This window comes from Lottia gigantea (genome assembly GCF_000327385.1).
Source record: "Lottia gigantea unplaced genomic scaffold LOTGIsca_25, whole genome shotgun sequence".
Classification (NCBI taxonomy): Eukaryota; Metazoa; Mollusca; class Gastropoda; family Lottiidae; genus Lottia; species Lottia gigantea.
In genome coordinates, this window is record NW_008708752.1 from 993,525 (window position 1) to 1,011,966 (window position 18,442).

The 18,442-nt window shown below is 31.8% G+C and overlaps 3 protein-coding genes across 3 annotated transcripts; 1 reads left to right on the forward strand and 2 right to left on the reverse strand.

Moving 5' to 3' along the window:
• The first annotated feature begins 230 nt into the window (after positions 1-230).
• Positions 231-3,995, forward strand: LOTGIDRAFT_232043 (hypothetical protein). The gene is made up of 4 exons (XM_009055609.1): positions 231-280; positions 1,419-1,552; positions 1,901-2,044; positions 2,459-3,995. The coding sequence occupies exons 1-4, from the start codon at positions 237-239 to the stop codon at positions 2,533-2,535; spliced, it is 399 nt and encodes a 132-aa protein (XP_009053857.1). The 5' UTR covers positions 231-236; the 3' UTR covers positions 2,536-3,995.
• Positions 3,996-4,746: 751 nt separating this feature from the next.
• LOTGIDRAFT_160478 (hypothetical protein) lies at positions 4,747-14,102 on the reverse strand (the record flags this gene model as incomplete). Its single annotated transcript, XM_009055610.1, has 17 exons — positions 4,747-4,950; positions 5,237-5,464; positions 5,747-6,009; positions 6,261-6,332; positions 6,616-8,509; positions 9,055-9,214; positions 9,529-9,574; positions 10,063-10,179; positions 10,396-10,530; positions 10,981-11,133; positions 11,402-11,524; positions 11,962-12,062; positions 12,528-12,588; positions 12,934-13,068; positions 13,222-13,350; positions 13,691-13,801; positions 14,096-14,102. The coding sequence occupies 17 exons, from the start codon at positions 14,100-14,102 to the stop codon at positions 4,747-4,749; spliced, it is 3,939 nt and encodes a 1,312-aa protein (XP_009053858.1).
• Positions 14,103-14,946: 844 nt separating this feature from the next.
• On the reverse strand, positions 14,947-17,255 carry LOTGIDRAFT_160479 (hypothetical protein; the record flags this gene model as incomplete). Its single annotated transcript, XM_009055611.1, has 6 exons — positions 14,947-15,084; positions 15,175-15,509; positions 15,719-15,818; positions 16,128-16,202; positions 16,618-16,784; positions 17,114-17,255. 6 exons carry the CDS (start codon positions 17,253-17,255, stop codon positions 14,947-14,949), a joined length of 957 nt encoding a protein of 318 aa, XP_009053859.1.
• Positions 17,256-18,442: the final 1,187 nt, after the last annotated feature.

The window sequence follows — 18,442 nt, forward strand, 5'->3', positions numbered from 1 at the left end:
GTCGATTTAATTAAATCAAAAGATTCTTGTTGACAATTTTTTTGACTTTTTCAAGTATTTGCCATCTATTTGAATTTGGATAGGCTTGTGCGCATTTGTTTCTGAAATTCTTAAATTATGTTTAAGTTGGTATGAATTTTAACAATAAGTAAGCTAGTCTAAGATGTCATGGAAGGCCTTTGCTTGTTGCTGAAACTATATGATTTATAATAGTTTATGTATTACAACAGAGTCCGATGTTAGTCCTTATTAGAAGTGCTACACTTTGGGCTGAAGAGAGGTAATAACATTCAGTCTGCAATAAGGGACATTTTACCAGGACAGCAGCAAAGGCCCACCCTTTTTTTTTTTTTGATGTCCAATGCTTTTTGCATGTAAGACTCACTGACCTGCATCAACAAGGAAAAAAATGGATGGAAAAAATGCATTACAGTCGAGTAACCTAATTTCGTGGAAACCTATTATTCGTGGATTTCCGGAAATGATTAATAATTTACATGAGCGACCTTGCGCGACCTCCGCATTAGTTTGTTTTGATAAACATGGGTTTTCTCTACAATATCAGCTAGTAGAATGAATCCAGTAGTTTCAAGCAAGGTAAAGTGTAATAATGTATACTTTGACAAATACAAAATGGCGGATTTCACTTACTACCAAACGTCACCATTTTTTATCGGCCGAATTTCCTTATAATCCCAAGCGGTAATCGGAAATCCAAGTGTCGTCTGCTAGAATATATTCCAACGAATGAAGTCACGTGATCAACCAGCGGATTCCGTGTCAGCAGAAAATTTCTATGGAACACAAAGTGGACCATATTCATATGTTGTTTCAGTGACTTTTAGCAATAATCACGCTACTTATCATATTTTGTCAGTCACTATTTTTTTTTTAAAATCGTGGTTCTTTGAAAGAATTGTCACTAGTTATAATGAATTGATATTAAAGATAAATACTAAGAGAAGTTAATTATACCACCTGGTATCCATACAACGTGTTTTTCTAGACTTATTTATAGATCAAACATTGTACACGAAAATAGGTGACACATTCTGGCGCCGTTGCCGAGTTGGTTGCTCATGAAATATGGGTCAAAGTGAAGGATTCATAAAGAAAATCGAAATAAACCAAATTTTAATTATTTTGTAGAATATCTGAGGAAACATCTAAGACATAAATTTTTTTTTTTCATTTTTTTAACTTTGACGAAATTCAGTGTTGAATCCTTATATCCACGAAAATAGGTTACACCACTGTATATACAAGAATAAACGCTTAATGATACAAAAATTATCTTAGATTATCCTAGAATGAGCCAGGTGGGATAATTTGGGGGTTTAAAATTTAATTTGATGGTAGTTCTCACATGTATTTACAAATTTTGATTCCCTTTTTCTATTTTTCAAACAATATTACAGGAGTAGATATAGTAGTAGAGGTAAAATAGGTCACCTGGAAACAGAAGTATCAGAAGTGACATCTCTACTCAGAGATAATGTAGAAAAGGTTGTAGAAAGAGGAGATAAGATCAATGATTTACAGGACAGAACAGGTATGACATGAGAAAGTTTGATCTATATCATACAGGCTTGACAGGCTGTTGCATAAGCTTATGTAATGAATGGTTCCTAACTTTATTTTAATCCCGATTTCATAACAGCAATGCTACTTGTTCTTGTTCAGGGTTTTGGCTTGAATTTCAGTCAGCTATGTCTTAAAAGACCTTTCTTTGAACCTCAGATTGGACACAGTCTGATATAGATTAGTTTTTTAGTATTGCATAGCTTGAAACTCTGAGAAACAGCAAATTTCAGGTCATGTTTTATTGTTTCTATGATGCGATATAAACATGGTATAATAAAGAGACTACTTGGTCAATCTAACTTTGATTTATTTCCAGATGATCTTAGCTCTAGTTCAATAGGATTCAGAAAGGCTTCAACTAAACTGAAACGTAAAGCATGCTGGCAGAACTGTAAAATGACATGTATATTAATTCTTGTGATAGCAGCTATTATAGCTGTCATAGTCATTGTAGTTGTAGGTAGGTACTTTAGTACACAGAATATTACACTTCTAGTTTATAGTACAATAACTTATCAAGTGATTTTGATTTTTCTCCTGACTAAAAATTTCGGACGATTCAGCAAGTTGTTTATTCATTTTCTTTAGGAATGATCAAATATGGTGTTTAGGCTTTCATGTCTACTTCCTTGATTTTGGACTTCGATTTACAGATTGAGATTTGAATATGTACATGTATTGTTAGTTTTCATACTGGGTTCAAGATCAATGATCAGTTGATACCAAATGTCCTTACAGGCTTCAGGCCATTACAACCTACAAATAAGGTTGACTTTATCAAAAGTATTTTAAGAAGGCAAAAAGAGTGTATGTTTTGCATATTTAGAAGATTCTCTAACTTTATCTATCATGAGAATCTTTTGTTTCATTTCAGTTGAACACCCATGGAAAAGTTCTGATAAGAAAAATAATTCAACATTATCAATCACAGCTGCAGCTAATGGATCTTAAGAGTTACCTCCCATATTATGATATACCGAGCCTTGAGCCTTTATTTGGTCTAATTTTACACCATCTCCATCAGTGAATTCAAATGAAAAATGGAAGAACTTTTTGTATGCCTGAAAATCTAGGATATCTTATATTTTTTTTATCAATTATCTTTTGAAAGTTTTTACCGAAGTAAAAGTTGTCTCTTTGTTTTGATTTTAAGTTATAGTTTTAGTATTCGAAACCACATATATTACATGATTAGCCTTAAATGCTGCTGGAATAGGTCATAATGTTTTATATTATTGCATGGCTAAGGGACTGTGGAAGTCTCTCATACGAAAATACTGTTGTAAGGGTCTTTTATAACATCATTAAACCAGAAGGTTACAGAGTATTCTTATGGAAGCAAATATAGTTTCATTCATTATAGAACCTAACTTTCCTAAGATAGCTTTTAGATGTTATGTTGTGATTTCTGGTAAAGTGACCAATTTTATATGCATGTTATACTTGTATTTTAACACTGTTTTATGTGCCAAATTATATCCAGTATATTAACATTCCATAATCTTTATATTTTCTGAATGTTTTTAAAATATATGAATATAATAATCTTATCTATATAATCTAAGGACTTATGAAATCAAATGGTTATATATAACAAACCTTATATCAACGGGTAAATTCTTACTTAACTTTGATCATACTTACAATGCCAAAAGCTTGGTAGTACCGTAAACCAATCAAAGGTTAAAAGTGGCATGAATGTTATCATTTTATACAATAGAGAAATAACATGTATTTTTGTAGAAAAACAGTAAATGAATGCTAAAATCTTAAATGTATATAGTTATTTCATCATCCAAGATTGCCTACAAGTGATGTGACTTTGATCTATTATTTGAAGTGTGGATTGTTTTTAAAAGTGCTTTAAGGTCCCAATTGCATAGAAGATTTTCTTTGTTTTAAGTTTTATTTATGAACTGTGCAATATTAAAGAGATTAGGTCCACAGTCAATGAGTCATTATTTATGATTTATAAATTGATGAATGAAATCAATATTTATATACATTTGATAATATTAATTAATGATAGTTTCTAATGATACAATTTAAGTTTATGATTATCTGTGTCTTATGACAATCTTAATTAAAATGCAAATCAGCATGACCCAATACATTGAAACAATTGTGACTGAGTGACTGTAACGCAAATGAAATGACGATTTTCAAAGTTTGCACTACTGTAAAAATATTTTCTTTTCCTTTATGAACTAAGGATTGTATTGAACTACGTGCATTACCTTTATTTCTAGTAATACTCGCACAATGAAAAGTTTTTACTTTGTATATTTTTATTCTATGTGAAACAGTGATTCAGAGCACTTGCTTGTTCAGTCTATTTGAATTAATTGCATGTGTATATACCAATGTTTATATTCTAATCTTGTACCATTAAAGTATTTTTTTAAATATTGAATGATGTTCTTTCACAATGATCTTGGTTTGTCTCTTTGCCACCATTCATATTGCTAAATCTGTCATCTGAATTGTTGTTCTGGTAAAATTTCTTTGTCAAGTCCAAGTTAGAACTGCACATTAAATATACCAGCATGAATAAAGCAAAGCAGAACAGATTTAGATATCAAGAGTCTTTGACTCTTTGACTCAATTTTAGATTTATTCATAACACATAATAAATACTAACAATAACAAATTTAGATCATAACAAATATTTTAACAAGTTATTAGAATAATGCAACAATAAATAATTAATAACTTAGAATAAATTAACATTTGCAAGTTGCTTAACAAACATGATCATAAACATGAATAACAAAATAAATTAAAATTCCAACTTATATTTAAGTAGGAAGTCACATAATTGAATGCTAAAATACTAGAAGATTCTACCAGCTGAGTAAAAAGGTACAGGACATAGGTCAATACTAAGTCAACTCGGACCAACTTTCTTAAGACAACTTGAACCACTCTTTTAAGACTCAGCCCCAAAACTTTTCATAATTCAATACAAGTCTAGTTCTCTAATCTAAACTTTCCATTTTTGTTCAATTGTAGAAGAACTGGACATCAGATTGAATTATGAAAAGTGATACACATACCTGAAATTCAGTTTTCTCAGCTGGTAAGTGAATATTTTGAAAGAATACAAACAGTAATAGGATAAAATCAACAAGGTATGGATGGGATTATCCACAATTCTCAAATCTAATTGTCTCCTTTATGAAGTTTATTCAAATTTCTCCATTTATTGCGGAGATCTTCTGATGTTCTTCCGTGAGAGAATTTATAACTATTGAGTATACCTTTCCAATTATACCCTAATACTTTTATACCACGTCTTAATCTTCTCTCCTCACACATACTAAATTGATTTGGTTTACGTCTTTCTTTATCCTTCTTATCTATTTTCTGAAAGGAAACATACCTTAAACTTTAAGTTAAGCTCTTCCTATTGAGCTGTTATAACTTAGAAAGTTCCTTAAGTCCCGAAACATAGAAGATACATTTAATGAAATTTGTCAGGGATGGGCGAAAATGAGCTCTCAGTTGGTAAAGCGTTATTTTAACCACTCAATCCATTAATACAAGATTAATAAGATGCTATTCATTTTGATCATCAGCTGATTCTGCTCAATGATTCCCAATAAAATAACAATTGATAAACCTAAGTATGAAATATTTTATCAAAATATACCTGCATCCTTTTATATTTTTTTTGAAGATCAACAGCTGTTCTAGATGGGTGAAACTTGTAGGTGACTAATATTTGATTCCAGTATCTTCCTATAGTACTAACACCATCTACCAGGTTGGCTATCTCATCTTCAGTATAAGCTATTCTTTCTCTTCTTCTTGGTCGGTTTTCATAGGTTTTAGATCTGCATATATTACTTATGGACCTACTAGAATTTGGAGGAGAAATCTGAAATAGAGATGACAACAATCTAAACAACGTCAGTTATGGTTGAATTGCATGAGAAACAGATGCTGGATTTATAATCTGAAAAGTGTTATGGATAGCAGAAATCAAGCTAAACAGAGACCCTGAGTGCTACAGGCTGTGCACGTTACAGATCCCTCAACAGTTGAAAATCAAACAGGACTAGAAAAGTGCCGTTGACAAATTTTCCTCATTGCACACTGCATGGTTTTGTTTGACCTCAGGTGGAGAAAAATATAATAGGAGGTTAGGATCTGTTCCTACCTTTCTATTAGAGCCACTGTCTGAACTGGAGAAGTCATAGACTCTTCTCTTGTCTTGAACAACATCTTTAGATGCATCAACATTCTGTCTGTATTGAGGTCGAGAAAAGGTCTTCTCTTGCTGCTCTAATTTAATACTGTGTATATAATCTCTCTCCAATTGACGTAATTCTCTATGATACTGGCAAGTGTACTGACTTGATTCTAAGATTATATTGTATGTTCTACTATTGAGCACTACACCACTTTCTACTGGTTGACATCCTGCAATAATCCAATTATATCTACAAAAACTGAGTGGCTGTATTACAATTTACTTAAATTGCTGCATTCAGTGATATTAGCAAGGTAGCTATTGCAGTCAAGAATTAGACACAGTTCATAGTAGCGTGACATTGTAAAGATGATTTTGAAGCAACAGTTCAAAATGATGGAGGAAGTCAAAGACCCAAAGCAACTAATCAGACATTAAATCAGGTCCTTAAATTTCAGTTATATTACTCTTATAATTTTACCTGGACATTTTCTTCTAGATTTATGTTGTCCACTAGATGGTGACATCTTTTTTGCATTCAGATTTTCATCATCTACAAAATATGCAGATTGATAAGAATCTATATTCTTCTAAGGGTCTAAGGGTTAAAGGGTTATTGCATACAGTTTCCCTTTTTAGGATTGGTGAACAGCTAAATGATTGAACAGTAGTTGGAGGACTGAATTGGAGTAAATGACTGGATTGAATTGCAGTCAAGGGATTCAATTGAAGATGAAAGATTGGATTTCAGTTCAAACTGGATTTCAGTCAAAAGGCAGCTAGAAGAGTGGATTGAATTTTGGTGTTTTGATTGAATGCCACGAAATTATACATACCAGAGGAGTCCCTTTCAAACTCTAGCTCTGTTGAAAACTTTGATGCAGAATTAACAGACATTGGTGTTGATGATGTTGTTGCTGGTGAGCTTGTACCAGCACTGTTTAATCCTGAGCTGTGTGATTCAGTTTGTTTGGTGCTTTCGGTTTTCTTTTGTTGACAATAATTACCAGTCTTGGCCTTCTGCACCAAAGTGAAGTCAAATTCAGAGAGTGCAGGGGAAGGACAAGAAAGGGCTCTAAAATTTTCCTCTGGGGATCTTTCAGCTTCATTTTCCATCTGTTTTATATCCTGGACAGTTTGTTTCAAAGATGGACGACTGCTTACTGAGGAGCCTAAACTAGGTGTGTGGCGGATTCGCCTTCTAATGGCTGGTACATTTGGTTTGACAAATGTTTCAGAACCTTTTTCAGTTGAGGCTTCTGAAATTGCTTGAATCAGATCCACATTCGAAAATTTATTCTTAGGATTTTGTGGTTGAGTTTTATCAGTTTTTGCATTCTCTTTGGCACTTATAGTCAATCTTCTTGAGGGCTGCCGTTTGTAAGTCTTGGATGAATCCTTTGGACCATCAAACAAATCCATTAATGAGAAGCCATCAAGAGCATTATCATCTCCAAGGTCAGAATTGATATTTTTAGACAAAGTCTCCTTATCTTTAATACTTTTAAAGATTTCTCCATCACCCAAACTATCCTTGATCATACATTGAACATCAATATCATTAGATGTCTGTGAGCTACTATCTTTTATCAGGGCACTATTCTTATTTTCAGTTTGTTGATGGTTAGACTCAACAGTCATCAGTTCAACATTAACAGGTCTCCCAGAATCTTCAGCAGTCTCAGTTTGGGTTGTCATATTTGACTTTGACAAATTTTTCTTATTTGGTACAGCGAAGCATTTTTCTGGATCTTCTACCACAGCATCAGCAGTAATATTACTCTGAGTTTGGGTTGACATATTGATCATGGAAATATGACTGGCCTCTACTGCACTTGTTACATGATAAATAGGTGACTCAGTAGATATCTTCAACAATTCTGGATGAACACACTGTTGTTTCTGTTCCTCAAACCTGTTTTCTTTTGGAGTGGAATGGCAGCAATGTTGAATGGACTGGTTATATAAAGACAATCTATGGTTTTCAGGTTTTGATCTGTCATGGGTGAGTTGCCTCTGGTCATGGTGGTCTTGGCAACAGCTTGCTAAGGCAGTGGAGTTGTTCCTGTAGTTGTATGAGCTTTCTTTGGGAATACCTTGATGAGTTGTGTCATTAATATGACTTGGCCAGTTCTCCACAGGTGACTTGAGGTAAGACACGGACAAGTTTCTGTGTTGATCTTTGTTACCATGCAAACCCATTTCTGTAGAAATTCTCCTTGAATGTCCTGCTTGAGCAGTGGTGTTACATCTCTCATGAGCTGTCAAAATTAGGTCTGGGGAGCAAACTTTGGCTGGGTTCCACAGATTATCTGCTGTAATATTGAATTCATTCTTGGATTTTGAGTTTACTCTATTTTTTTTTTCATTTAAACTGTAATGTGCTTGTGTTTTTTCAATAAAATCTGAGGAACATAAAGTATCCAGAGTAGACTGTCTAGGATCTGCTGGTGGTCTAAAATGCTTTTGGTATTGGTTTATTTGTGGATGTGTAACCAAAATAGACGTATGGTAACTGTCTTGTTTTGATTGCTCCACATTTCCAGAATCATCTGCTTTTGACTGGTTGAAACTGGATCGTAAGAAGTTGGTGAACTTGGTAAAAATGTCAACATCATCTTTTGATGGTTGTATAGAATGGTTGGTTAACAATGATGTGTCATGATCAGGTTTAAAAGAATCTATTTTGAGTTGAGTTTTCTCGGTTACAAATTGTCTTGGGCTCTCAAACTGAAAAAGAAAACTTTATTGAGCATAGTCTGCCTGTTTTGAGAGGTTTCAAAGATTAACAAATTTGATCAGACTTTGAGGATTGCAGTTAAGATGGTTAATTAATATCTTTCAATAGAATACACAGTGATTTGGCAGGGACTTCTGCAGGTTGAGGGAGAAGAAGCTGTATTCTGGAGGGGTTTCACTCTGAATTGTGAACAATACAGTATTAAAGCTTTCTGTATTTACATGGTTGTATGAGTACAGTACTGTCTGAATCTCTTAGTATTATCTGTAATCACATACTTATCTGTAACTATTACTAATCTCTAACAACTATTTTGACTTCAACAGGCATAAAAACTTTTACAAATATCATTTAGAAAAAAAAAAACTAATCCAACTATCGACTACTACGACTACCAACAACTACTTAGTTTGCGATATCAACATCCGCTGGAAGGGAACGTTAACTTGTCATCTACCAACCATTATTTAGAAAATATGTTTGATCAACAATCTTCAAATAAGCAGAAGACAAATAATATTTTTAAGGAACTTACACTTTTATTAACAGTTGTATCATTACATCTATTATTATTTCTATTCATCCAATACTCTATATCAATACCTTCACTTTGTTTACTCTTAATCTCTGTATCCATACAGTCTAGTTTATTAGATAATTCAGCTATCTTCTGCAGAATTATTGTGTTTGGATCACTGAAAAAAAATTACATTTTATAGATTAATAACAATTTTGGCTCTCTAAAAAGTTACCATTCTTATGGAAATCAGAAAACTGTCATTGGTTCCAGCATATTTTGTTGTAGCTATGAGCACCTTATTGCCGTTTTCACATTTTCAAAATGATTATCGTTTTTGAATAGATTTAAAACTAAATAGCATACTGACTACATCAGTTAAGTTTGTATTGAATCATTCTCAAGACTAGAAATTGCTTGAAGTGTTTTTGTGAATCATATCTTGTTATAAGCTCTTAAAAGGCACATTAAAGTACATGTACTAGTACTTACTTATCTGTTGTGTCTTGTGTATTCTTTTCTTTAGTAGATGAAATTCCTGTATAAAATCAAATAGTATTGAGTAAGAAGCTTAAGAGACAAATAAATGAGTTGAATATATTTTATTAACTATTTCAAACATGTTTCTAGTTTTGCAACAATCAAAACAAGGAACTAAGAAAGCCTCTCCTTCACAGGTTACTGAAGATGTACCAAAATCACAATCAGTTATCAAGCAAATTAAATGGTTGTTATAGTCTAAGTCAGTGGTTCCCAACCCTTTTCAGCCTTCACACCCCTGGAGCAATCACCTGGGCCTTTCACACCCACATCCACATTTTCCAGCATGTGTTGATGTGAGGTGCTCTCTCAATTCAAAATAAAATTCTACTCCTACACCAGTTGGCCACACCCCTGACACCCTAGTGCCACACACCAGGTTGAGAACCGGGGATCTAGGTGATGTCAAATACCAACAAGAGGTTTAAAATTCCAACAGAAATTGTCCTCAAATAAACGGTTTATATGTGGATGAGGTTTATTTACCTTTATCTCCAATCTGTAAGACATATTTTACAGCTTTCATTAATTCTTCATCTTGTGTTTGTGTTAAAATCTGTATAAGTATATTTTTCTCTCTTGTCTTCATTATATATCTGTTTCCTATAATAACATATAATAAATGGTAAATTTGGGTATTGTAAAATGTAGAACACATATTATGTTATGGAAATTTCCATCGTAATAAGGAACAGTGACTGCACAGGTTTGAATTCTTGAGTTTTGTCCATTTAACACAATAGTTCTTTGTTTTTTTTCGACAAGAAATTTCATTGAAATAACTTGCTGTAGTTAATGACAACAATATGTAAACAATACCTGTATTATCATCTAAACAATGACCTAGAGTCAATATAATCTGTAATTTCTCAATACTATCTAATTCATCATAACTTAATATCAAAAATAATACATCAATACCATTCAATTCTACCATCTCTTTACAATTTTCATCTGAAAAATACAACATCGCAATACCTCATAATTTCATCTATAAACAGGCATCTGAGAATTTACAAGAATTTACAAGAATACAAGACACAAGATACCACACTGTCATCACAGTTAAGAAAACATCATGATCATGATTATCACAATTTACTCATCAAGGGACACAGGATACGAAACTATGTAAGGTTCTAACATGGAAAAATCACACATGAATGTAGTTTACAACCATTTTAATCTATTCCTTGACTTAATAAGTCGATTTTGGAAAAAGGCCATAACAATTCAGCAAAACCTTCGAAGGTTTAGAAATGGCTTTAAATGTGACAAAAATTTGACTTATTAGGTCGCACAATTGAAGTAGAAATTCAAAATGGTTATAAACTACGTCTGCATGTTTAATTTCCATGTAAGAGTCATACGTACTTTAGTACAAGTAAATCTCAATTAACTCACCATTATCTGAGATACAAGAATCTAATGTACCCACACCATTAACAGCTAATGAAAGATAATCACAATCAGTATGAACTAATTGTATCCATATCTTGATTTGTGATATCAAAACTTCTATACCACCACATCTTCTTACTATATCTTGATTACAGCCTGAAGAAAAAAGATCAAATTTCTAATCATTTTCAAGAAAGTGTAATATTTTCTGAAGGAAAATCATTCATATGGTAATGCAATGTATACGAATACAAGATTTTTCCTATTACGCACAGAGTTACCACAAAATGTTTTTGAAAATAGATGTTCATGAACATTGCTAAATGATAAGCATGATGTCATCATCATACAATGTAGAAATATATTTGACTCTGCCTGCTATATATCTACAATAAGAGCACCAAAAATAAAAGAATCCTATTACCGTTATTAGCCACTGACAATCCTAACAAAGCCAAGACAGGACGCAGGATATCAGGATCATTATTTTCAGATAAGCATTTAAATGCTTGTGGAAATAATATACAACATTTTCTTTGATTAGAATCTGCAAAATACAAATTAACATAATTTATGCATAGAGTACACAATTGCTGTATTACTCAATTAAGCTATAATTTTTCATAAAATATCAACAAGCTCTCTTGCCAACCTTATAAAAATGTAGATCTGTTGGTTACTACATTTGTTATCCATGATCTGACAATATTCTTCTAAATATATAATATAAAAAAATTATGTAATTTGTAACCAATCAAAAACACTGTTGAAAGGATTGATAATAGTCATTTATATTTCATTGGTTGAATAGTTCAATGCCTTAGGACATTTGTTGCATTACAATGGACGTCAGATTACAGATGGACATCAAAATCTGCATTATAATGAGATTTCTCTTTTGCCAAGTCAGTCTTTTTTCTAAGCTTAAAATAGGAAAAAACAAACAAAGTTTGTGCCCTCACCAATCTGAATAATAAAACCTACCATTTTGAGGGTTGTTAACACATATACTTAAAGCACTATTTAAACTACACCATAAACCTTTATAACTTGTCTTCCATTTAGCTGTATTTTCTAATAGTTTTCTGAAATCAAATGAACAGTTATAATATCAAATTCACACCAAATGAAATATCAATAGAAAAGAATAAAAAGAAACTCTTCCTGCTCATAATCAAGGTTTGTCTTGTGGGATTTCAAAATTTTGCAATAATGTAGAGATAATTCTACTCTTTTTTTATTGCCAACTTCTGCAGAGATCTTTAATGCGTACAACCAGTAGTACACAGAGCCTTGGTTTATTATCTTATCTGATCAAGAAGATGCCTTTTCCATGTAAGCTCCTCCGATATTTGAACTCAACCTTTTATTATCAGAAACATTGGTTAAATGATACATTTAAAGGCTGGATACTTTTTATTGAACTATTCCCTACATGCGTTCTAGAAACGGGCATGATCGGAAGAGTTCATTTGTAAAATTGGGGAGGATTTTTGTTGCCTGTCATTTTCTTTGTAAACTAAAGCAGATGGATATTGATTGTTTCTCACCTAAATATCATTATAAGATCATCTATACACTGACTTTCATTTGCTAGACTCTGACCTACACCTAAAAACAACAACATCTTGTAAGAATTATACATCTGCTATTCAACAAATGTTGAATTTTTTTTTATATATATATCAAGGGCAATAACTCTATAACTGTTTATCAAAAGTATCCTTAAGTTTGAAATCATCATCAGACAAGTACATACCATGCAGTGTATATTTTCTTTTTAGAGATTTACATTATAGTGTTTATGCTTAGAGCCTTCCAAAACTTGCCCAAATATCTTTTGCTTGGTTGGTTTGGTTGATATCTTTGATCAACTGTTGACAGTACTATTTTTAGTAAATTGTAAAATCAGCTGAGAGACCAAAAAAATAAAACTATATTCTATTCAATACTTACTATTACTTGCTACAATACATAATAATAGAAATATAGCTGTTTGTTGTATTTTCTCATTATCATTACCACTATCTTTCAATATATGATGTAAATAATCAAATATTTCTCTTTTATTCACTACACTTTGAGATAGAACTGAAAAAAAAAGATCATCCTAAGTTTGAGAAAATCCCAAAGACAAAACAGATAAATGTCTCAAATCATAAGTTCACACGAAAAAAAAATTACAAAATTGGGTGACCTAAAATGAGATTCTGTATCATTCAAAGGAGTAAACGTTTAACTCACCGTTTTTATCAACTGCACAAGCCAGACAGAACATAATTGAATGTTTTAATTCTAGTGTACAAGCTTTGGTCATTAATTTAAACACAAACTGAATTCCATTCTCTTCTCTAAATACATCTTTAGCCTCCTCTAAAAAAACCAACCAAAAAAGAAACATGGTAACTACTAAAAACTTAGGTTAACCTTGTCAAATAAAAGTAGAAACAACAGCCAAATGGAAATTTTATAGAGTACCAGAAGTAAAGAAAATATTAGAAGCAGCATCAGTGGGTGTTCTAAGATCTGTGCATGTTGAAGATCCAAAGAGTAGGCCAATGTTGTTATCTGTCCTGTCAAAATTTCTACATTCTACACTTGCTTTCCCAAGAGTAGGCCTACCATCTTCCATCAAAATTGAATGAAACCTCTTATATTGCACCAAGTAATTTCAAGTGACCATATAAGAAGAAAAATGAGAAATGATACTCACCATTGTCTGTTAAAAGAGATGATAATGTCATCAATGTTCTACACAAAGATTTAGGATTATTCTGTTGACATTTTAAACACTCTAAAAGAGTTATAATGTCTGTTTCTATGTCTAAAATAAGTAGAACTGAAAATCTCACAACAATCCAATAAACATCTAATAACAGGTGAAACAATATTATTTTTCAAATATTAGAAAATCGACAAAAATGAAAAGAATTTAAGCTTTCATACAATTAAATCAAAACTTTCGGACTATTTTTCTATAGGCTTGAGACGAGGTCACGATGACATCTCACTTCCGGAGGTGACATTTCTCTTGCAGATTCTGTCACCGACAAGTTAATTTGTTACGATTCATTTTATTATGTTCTGTAAATTGAAAGTTACTCTAAAATTCTCCTACCGTTCATTTTACATTCGAAAAGGATCGTAATTAAAATGCAATAGTCCCAGAGTCAAAATTCGTAACGTTGTGATTCCGCCATTTTTAAAGGGAAGTAACTCTATTTAAGGAATAATCCGAAATAGTTAGACCATGTTGGGAGAATTATGGAGCTTTACGTACTAAGATAAAAGATGCATATTTGACCTACATATTTTAGCTTATAAATTTCTTGCTTAGTTCAACAATGAAATTAGTCCAATCTTGGGATCGAAATCAGACATTTACAAAAGTTAGGATTCAATGTTCTCATAACTTTTGAAAAGCACATTTATTCTGTTAAATGTTAATGCGTTTACGATATTATAGGCCTAAATATCTATTTTGAAGACAGTTTGATAGGAAATGCAGCCCTCTTTCCCACTTTAAAAAAAGGCAATGTTCAAAAATATGATTTTAATTGGCACAACCAAATTTTATTACTATAACACATTTAACAAAAGCTATAAAATGAATAAATTACAATTTAACAATTTATAGTGACAATGGACGGAGACATGTGAGTTACAGCTAAGAAAGTTTTTCCAGTCTATTCAGTGTATTGTTCCAGTAAATATCCTATGGTGCTCAAAATATTCCATACATTTTCTCAGTTTATCAGTACTTTGGATGACAACTATCCAGAAATGTTACTAAGGTCTACTTTTCTACTCTTCTTATTTCACTATTAGAATGCAGAGGGAGCAACAACACGTTGTATTTTTGAGATTTTGTGACATAGAGATAGGAGGCCAAATGAAAAAAAAATGCCTTTGCACAGGACCTATGGAATGTAAATTTGAAAACATTTATGAGAACTTTTTAACACTACACTAAGAACTTTTCTCAGCGTTTTCTCGAAAACTGTTTAAATAGTTCATTTCTTGGTGGGTATATTTCGGTGTTAATACTATATTATCATAGTCAAAGTTGACATCTAGTTTAAATTCCTCAACTTCATTGGTACATGGCTGAAAAGTAAAATAAATGAGAAATTGAGTCACTGAGAAAATATTGGTAAAAATAGTATGTTAAATTTGAAAAATTAATTCTACACTTACTAATGTATTCACTTCTACTATTTTGTCACTTTCTTCTGCTGTTTGATCAACTGTCTCTGTTGTTTGGTCAACTGACTCTGCATATTTACAGGAGTATTCTAAATATGTAGTGTGTTGTAGGCTGCTTAAATCTCTAGAGGTTACCTCCCTTTCAGCTTCCCCAGGATTGAGGAGGAATCCATTTTCATCAGGTTGAAATGGACAATCTGCTAATTTGATGTCACAATCTAGATCTGATGGAACTGAATTTTGATTGACAATTTTGTAAGCTGGTTCTTTCTGCGTCTGTTTTGATTGATCTGTGGATTTGAATATCTCACTATCAGCCTTTAAATCTGAAATATACATTTTGTGGGGGTAAAATAAAAATGATTAATATTAAAATAGTTGTGGGGTACAATAAAGATGATTAATATTAAAATAGTTGTGGGGTACAATAAAAATGATTAATATTAAAATAGTTGTGGGGTACAATAAAGATGATTAACATAAAGCTCTAGATATTCTGTAGTTTATCTAAAATATATATATGAAAAAAGTTCACCTGATTCATGAAAACTTGCTAAATAACCAGATCCAATATCACTTGCATCATCATCATTATCATCATTATCATTATCTTCATTATCAACAAAATTATCAAACTGAAAATAGATTTAATTAACTTATTCATGGAGAATATTTGTAAAAATAAAGATCATAAAACATTATACAGTACAAATAATTATTTATTTGATTATTATTATGGCATTATTATTAACAATATACATACAATTGTCCACCTCATTATCAGCTGTTTAAGGATCTATAGCAAGGATATGTAAAATATCTGCCAATTTCATTTTTCTAACTATTGTTCATTTCATATCAAGATTAAGTCACAATGCTGCATATCACTCCTTGATATTCAATACAAAGTGTCTGCTAAATTCACTCCAACTTTCAATTCTCACCTTTGTAAAGTTTCTCTTGGATTTATTTGATTCTTCTGCCTCATCAGTATGAATTTTTATATCTTCACCTAATGCCTGCAAGATTTCATTAACTTACAATATGGTGTCCAGAAGTAAATATAGGAGAGTAAGTTTACTTATTGAATTAAATTGCTATAATCCTTAGGTTTCAAATTACCACTAACAATTTACTTTTAAACAAGTTGATACAATCTAGCTTTAAGTGAAAACATGGCCAGTTGATACAATCTAGCTTTAAGTAAAAACAAAGGCTATTAGGGCCGTCTCAGTTAGCAGCCAATGGCAAAGCTTCATTTGTGTTGTGCATGTCTCAGCACTAACTTTTTTCTTGAGGGTGAAACCATTTTTATTGTCAAGAATGCTATTGAGGGAAAATTGGCCTCTCAATTTGAAAATCTGCCTCATTGAAACAAATCTCTGTTAGACCACATTTTGGAAATAACTATAACTATATTCACGAATTTCATACCTCTTCTTCCAGTTCATCCTCATTTATTACATTAGGTACTGTTTCATTCATCTCTAACTGAGTAGAGCTAGATGTTTTGTTGACATCATCAGATTTAATCGGGTTTCTATCTTCTACTATTTTATCTTTTTTTGATAATTTCTTTTCCTCACTTTTCACAATATCATCTGAAACAAATGTAAGACTTGCGGGGCCATAACGACATCAAGCATGCAAATGATGTAAATCTGTTTTACAGATACAAAAATAAGATAAAAAAGAATAGACCCTAATTGATAAAAGAAAAGTTTATATCATCTAAAATGTTAGAATCCAAACTGTCAAGAGCTAGTTACTGATATGATTCTCATTAAGACGACCACTTTGGAAATTGGAGTGACATAATTGGACTAAGATGTGTAAAGCAAATTCACAAGCTAGCTAGTTAAGACAATATGACAAACATAATATTCCTTCAAAAACGCCTATAAAAGTGTAAAAGTGTAAATCATTGTACCATGGGTTAAATAAGTGAAATTTGATACAAAATTTTCATAAGACTGTTGTCGTTTATAAACTACATTATTCATCAGAGCTGTGGTATTTTCTTCTAAACTATTGGATACATTTTCTTCTTCAGCTGCTGTTATTGTATCCATTTTAAGTTTCTGTGAAATAGAAAATCCGATTTGAATGAATTGATTTTAATAGAGATTGTAAAGACTTTGTCAAAGAATTATTTGTTGTCTGTAGCCAATCATCTTTTTCATATTTCTACTTTTTAATTTAAGTTTTGCATCGTTTCTCTCACTTTTTTTTACCATCTAACACATAGCACAATAACAAAGACAGGGTTATTTTTTCTTTCCTCTGTAAATGGATCTTTATACCAAACCCATCTTATTGCATTTTAGTGATTTTGCGACATGAACTTACTAAAATATTTTCTGAAGTTGTCTCCCGTTTGTTTACATCACGTGACTTACTGAAACTGGACGCAGACCACAATATGCCCCCTACTCCTTCGGCCATTTTATAGATAAGCCCCTGATAGCGTAAGAGGTCCTGCTTTGTTTAGTAGATTGATGCAGAATACGTATCTGATCTCAAGTGTTTTTTTTTTAAGAAACAGTGACGAAACTGTCATATGAATGTCAGCCAGGCTAATTTTATCTCAAGAACTTTAACTATAAGTGAGCATGTTAATAATTATTTTTAAATAATCTTTATTTCTATGAACCAGAATCACTTTTTACATCAAATATTATATACAAAAAAATACAATAAATGTATATACAAAATAATAAATATCTGGAAGTGGACTGTGTTTTGTGTCAGTTAACTAATGAGAGCCTTCATTAAATCAAACATTAAAACTAGTGGCAAAAGCTGACTATGTCCATCTTTTGAGCACATTCTGGCTGATTCAAAACATGCTTAAGCTTAATTGGTAAGGTACAAAAAATATGCTTTTTGCCTGAAATGACCAGTGGGAGTCAAAAATATCTTTTGAAATTAATGAATGAAAATATAAACAAGCTAATGTCTATAATAGCAATTCTTCTTCTTCTACCCAACAATTGTTTTTGAAAATGGAATGCAGGATCATTATAAAAATTCCTCAATATCTCATGATGCTATATAAAAAATTGTTATCTCGGTACTGAACAAATTTGTGATTTGATTAACATAACATAACATAACAATCATCTTTACAATGTCAAGCTTTTACAAACTGTCTATTACCTTGACTGCAATGATTTTTAAATGCAAAGATTTGATTGGATTGTAAGCAAGCAAAAACAGATTGACATTGTGAAGATGCACAACAATAAAACATGAATGA

Bases quoted from the DNA above. Each gene is read 5' to 3' on its own strand.
- LOTGIDRAFT_232043 (XM_009055609.1), top strand. From the start codon at position 237: ATGTTAGTCCTTATTAGAAGTGCTACACTTTGGGCTGAAGAGAG. The intron at 281-1,418 runs GTAATAACATTC...ACAATATTACAG, and splicing joins ACACTTTGGGCTGAAGAGAG to GAGTAGATATAGTAGTAGAG. The intron at 1,553-1,900 runs GTATGACATGAG...ATTTATTTCCAG, and splicing joins TGATTTACAGGACAGAACAG to ATGATCTTAGCTCTAGTTCA.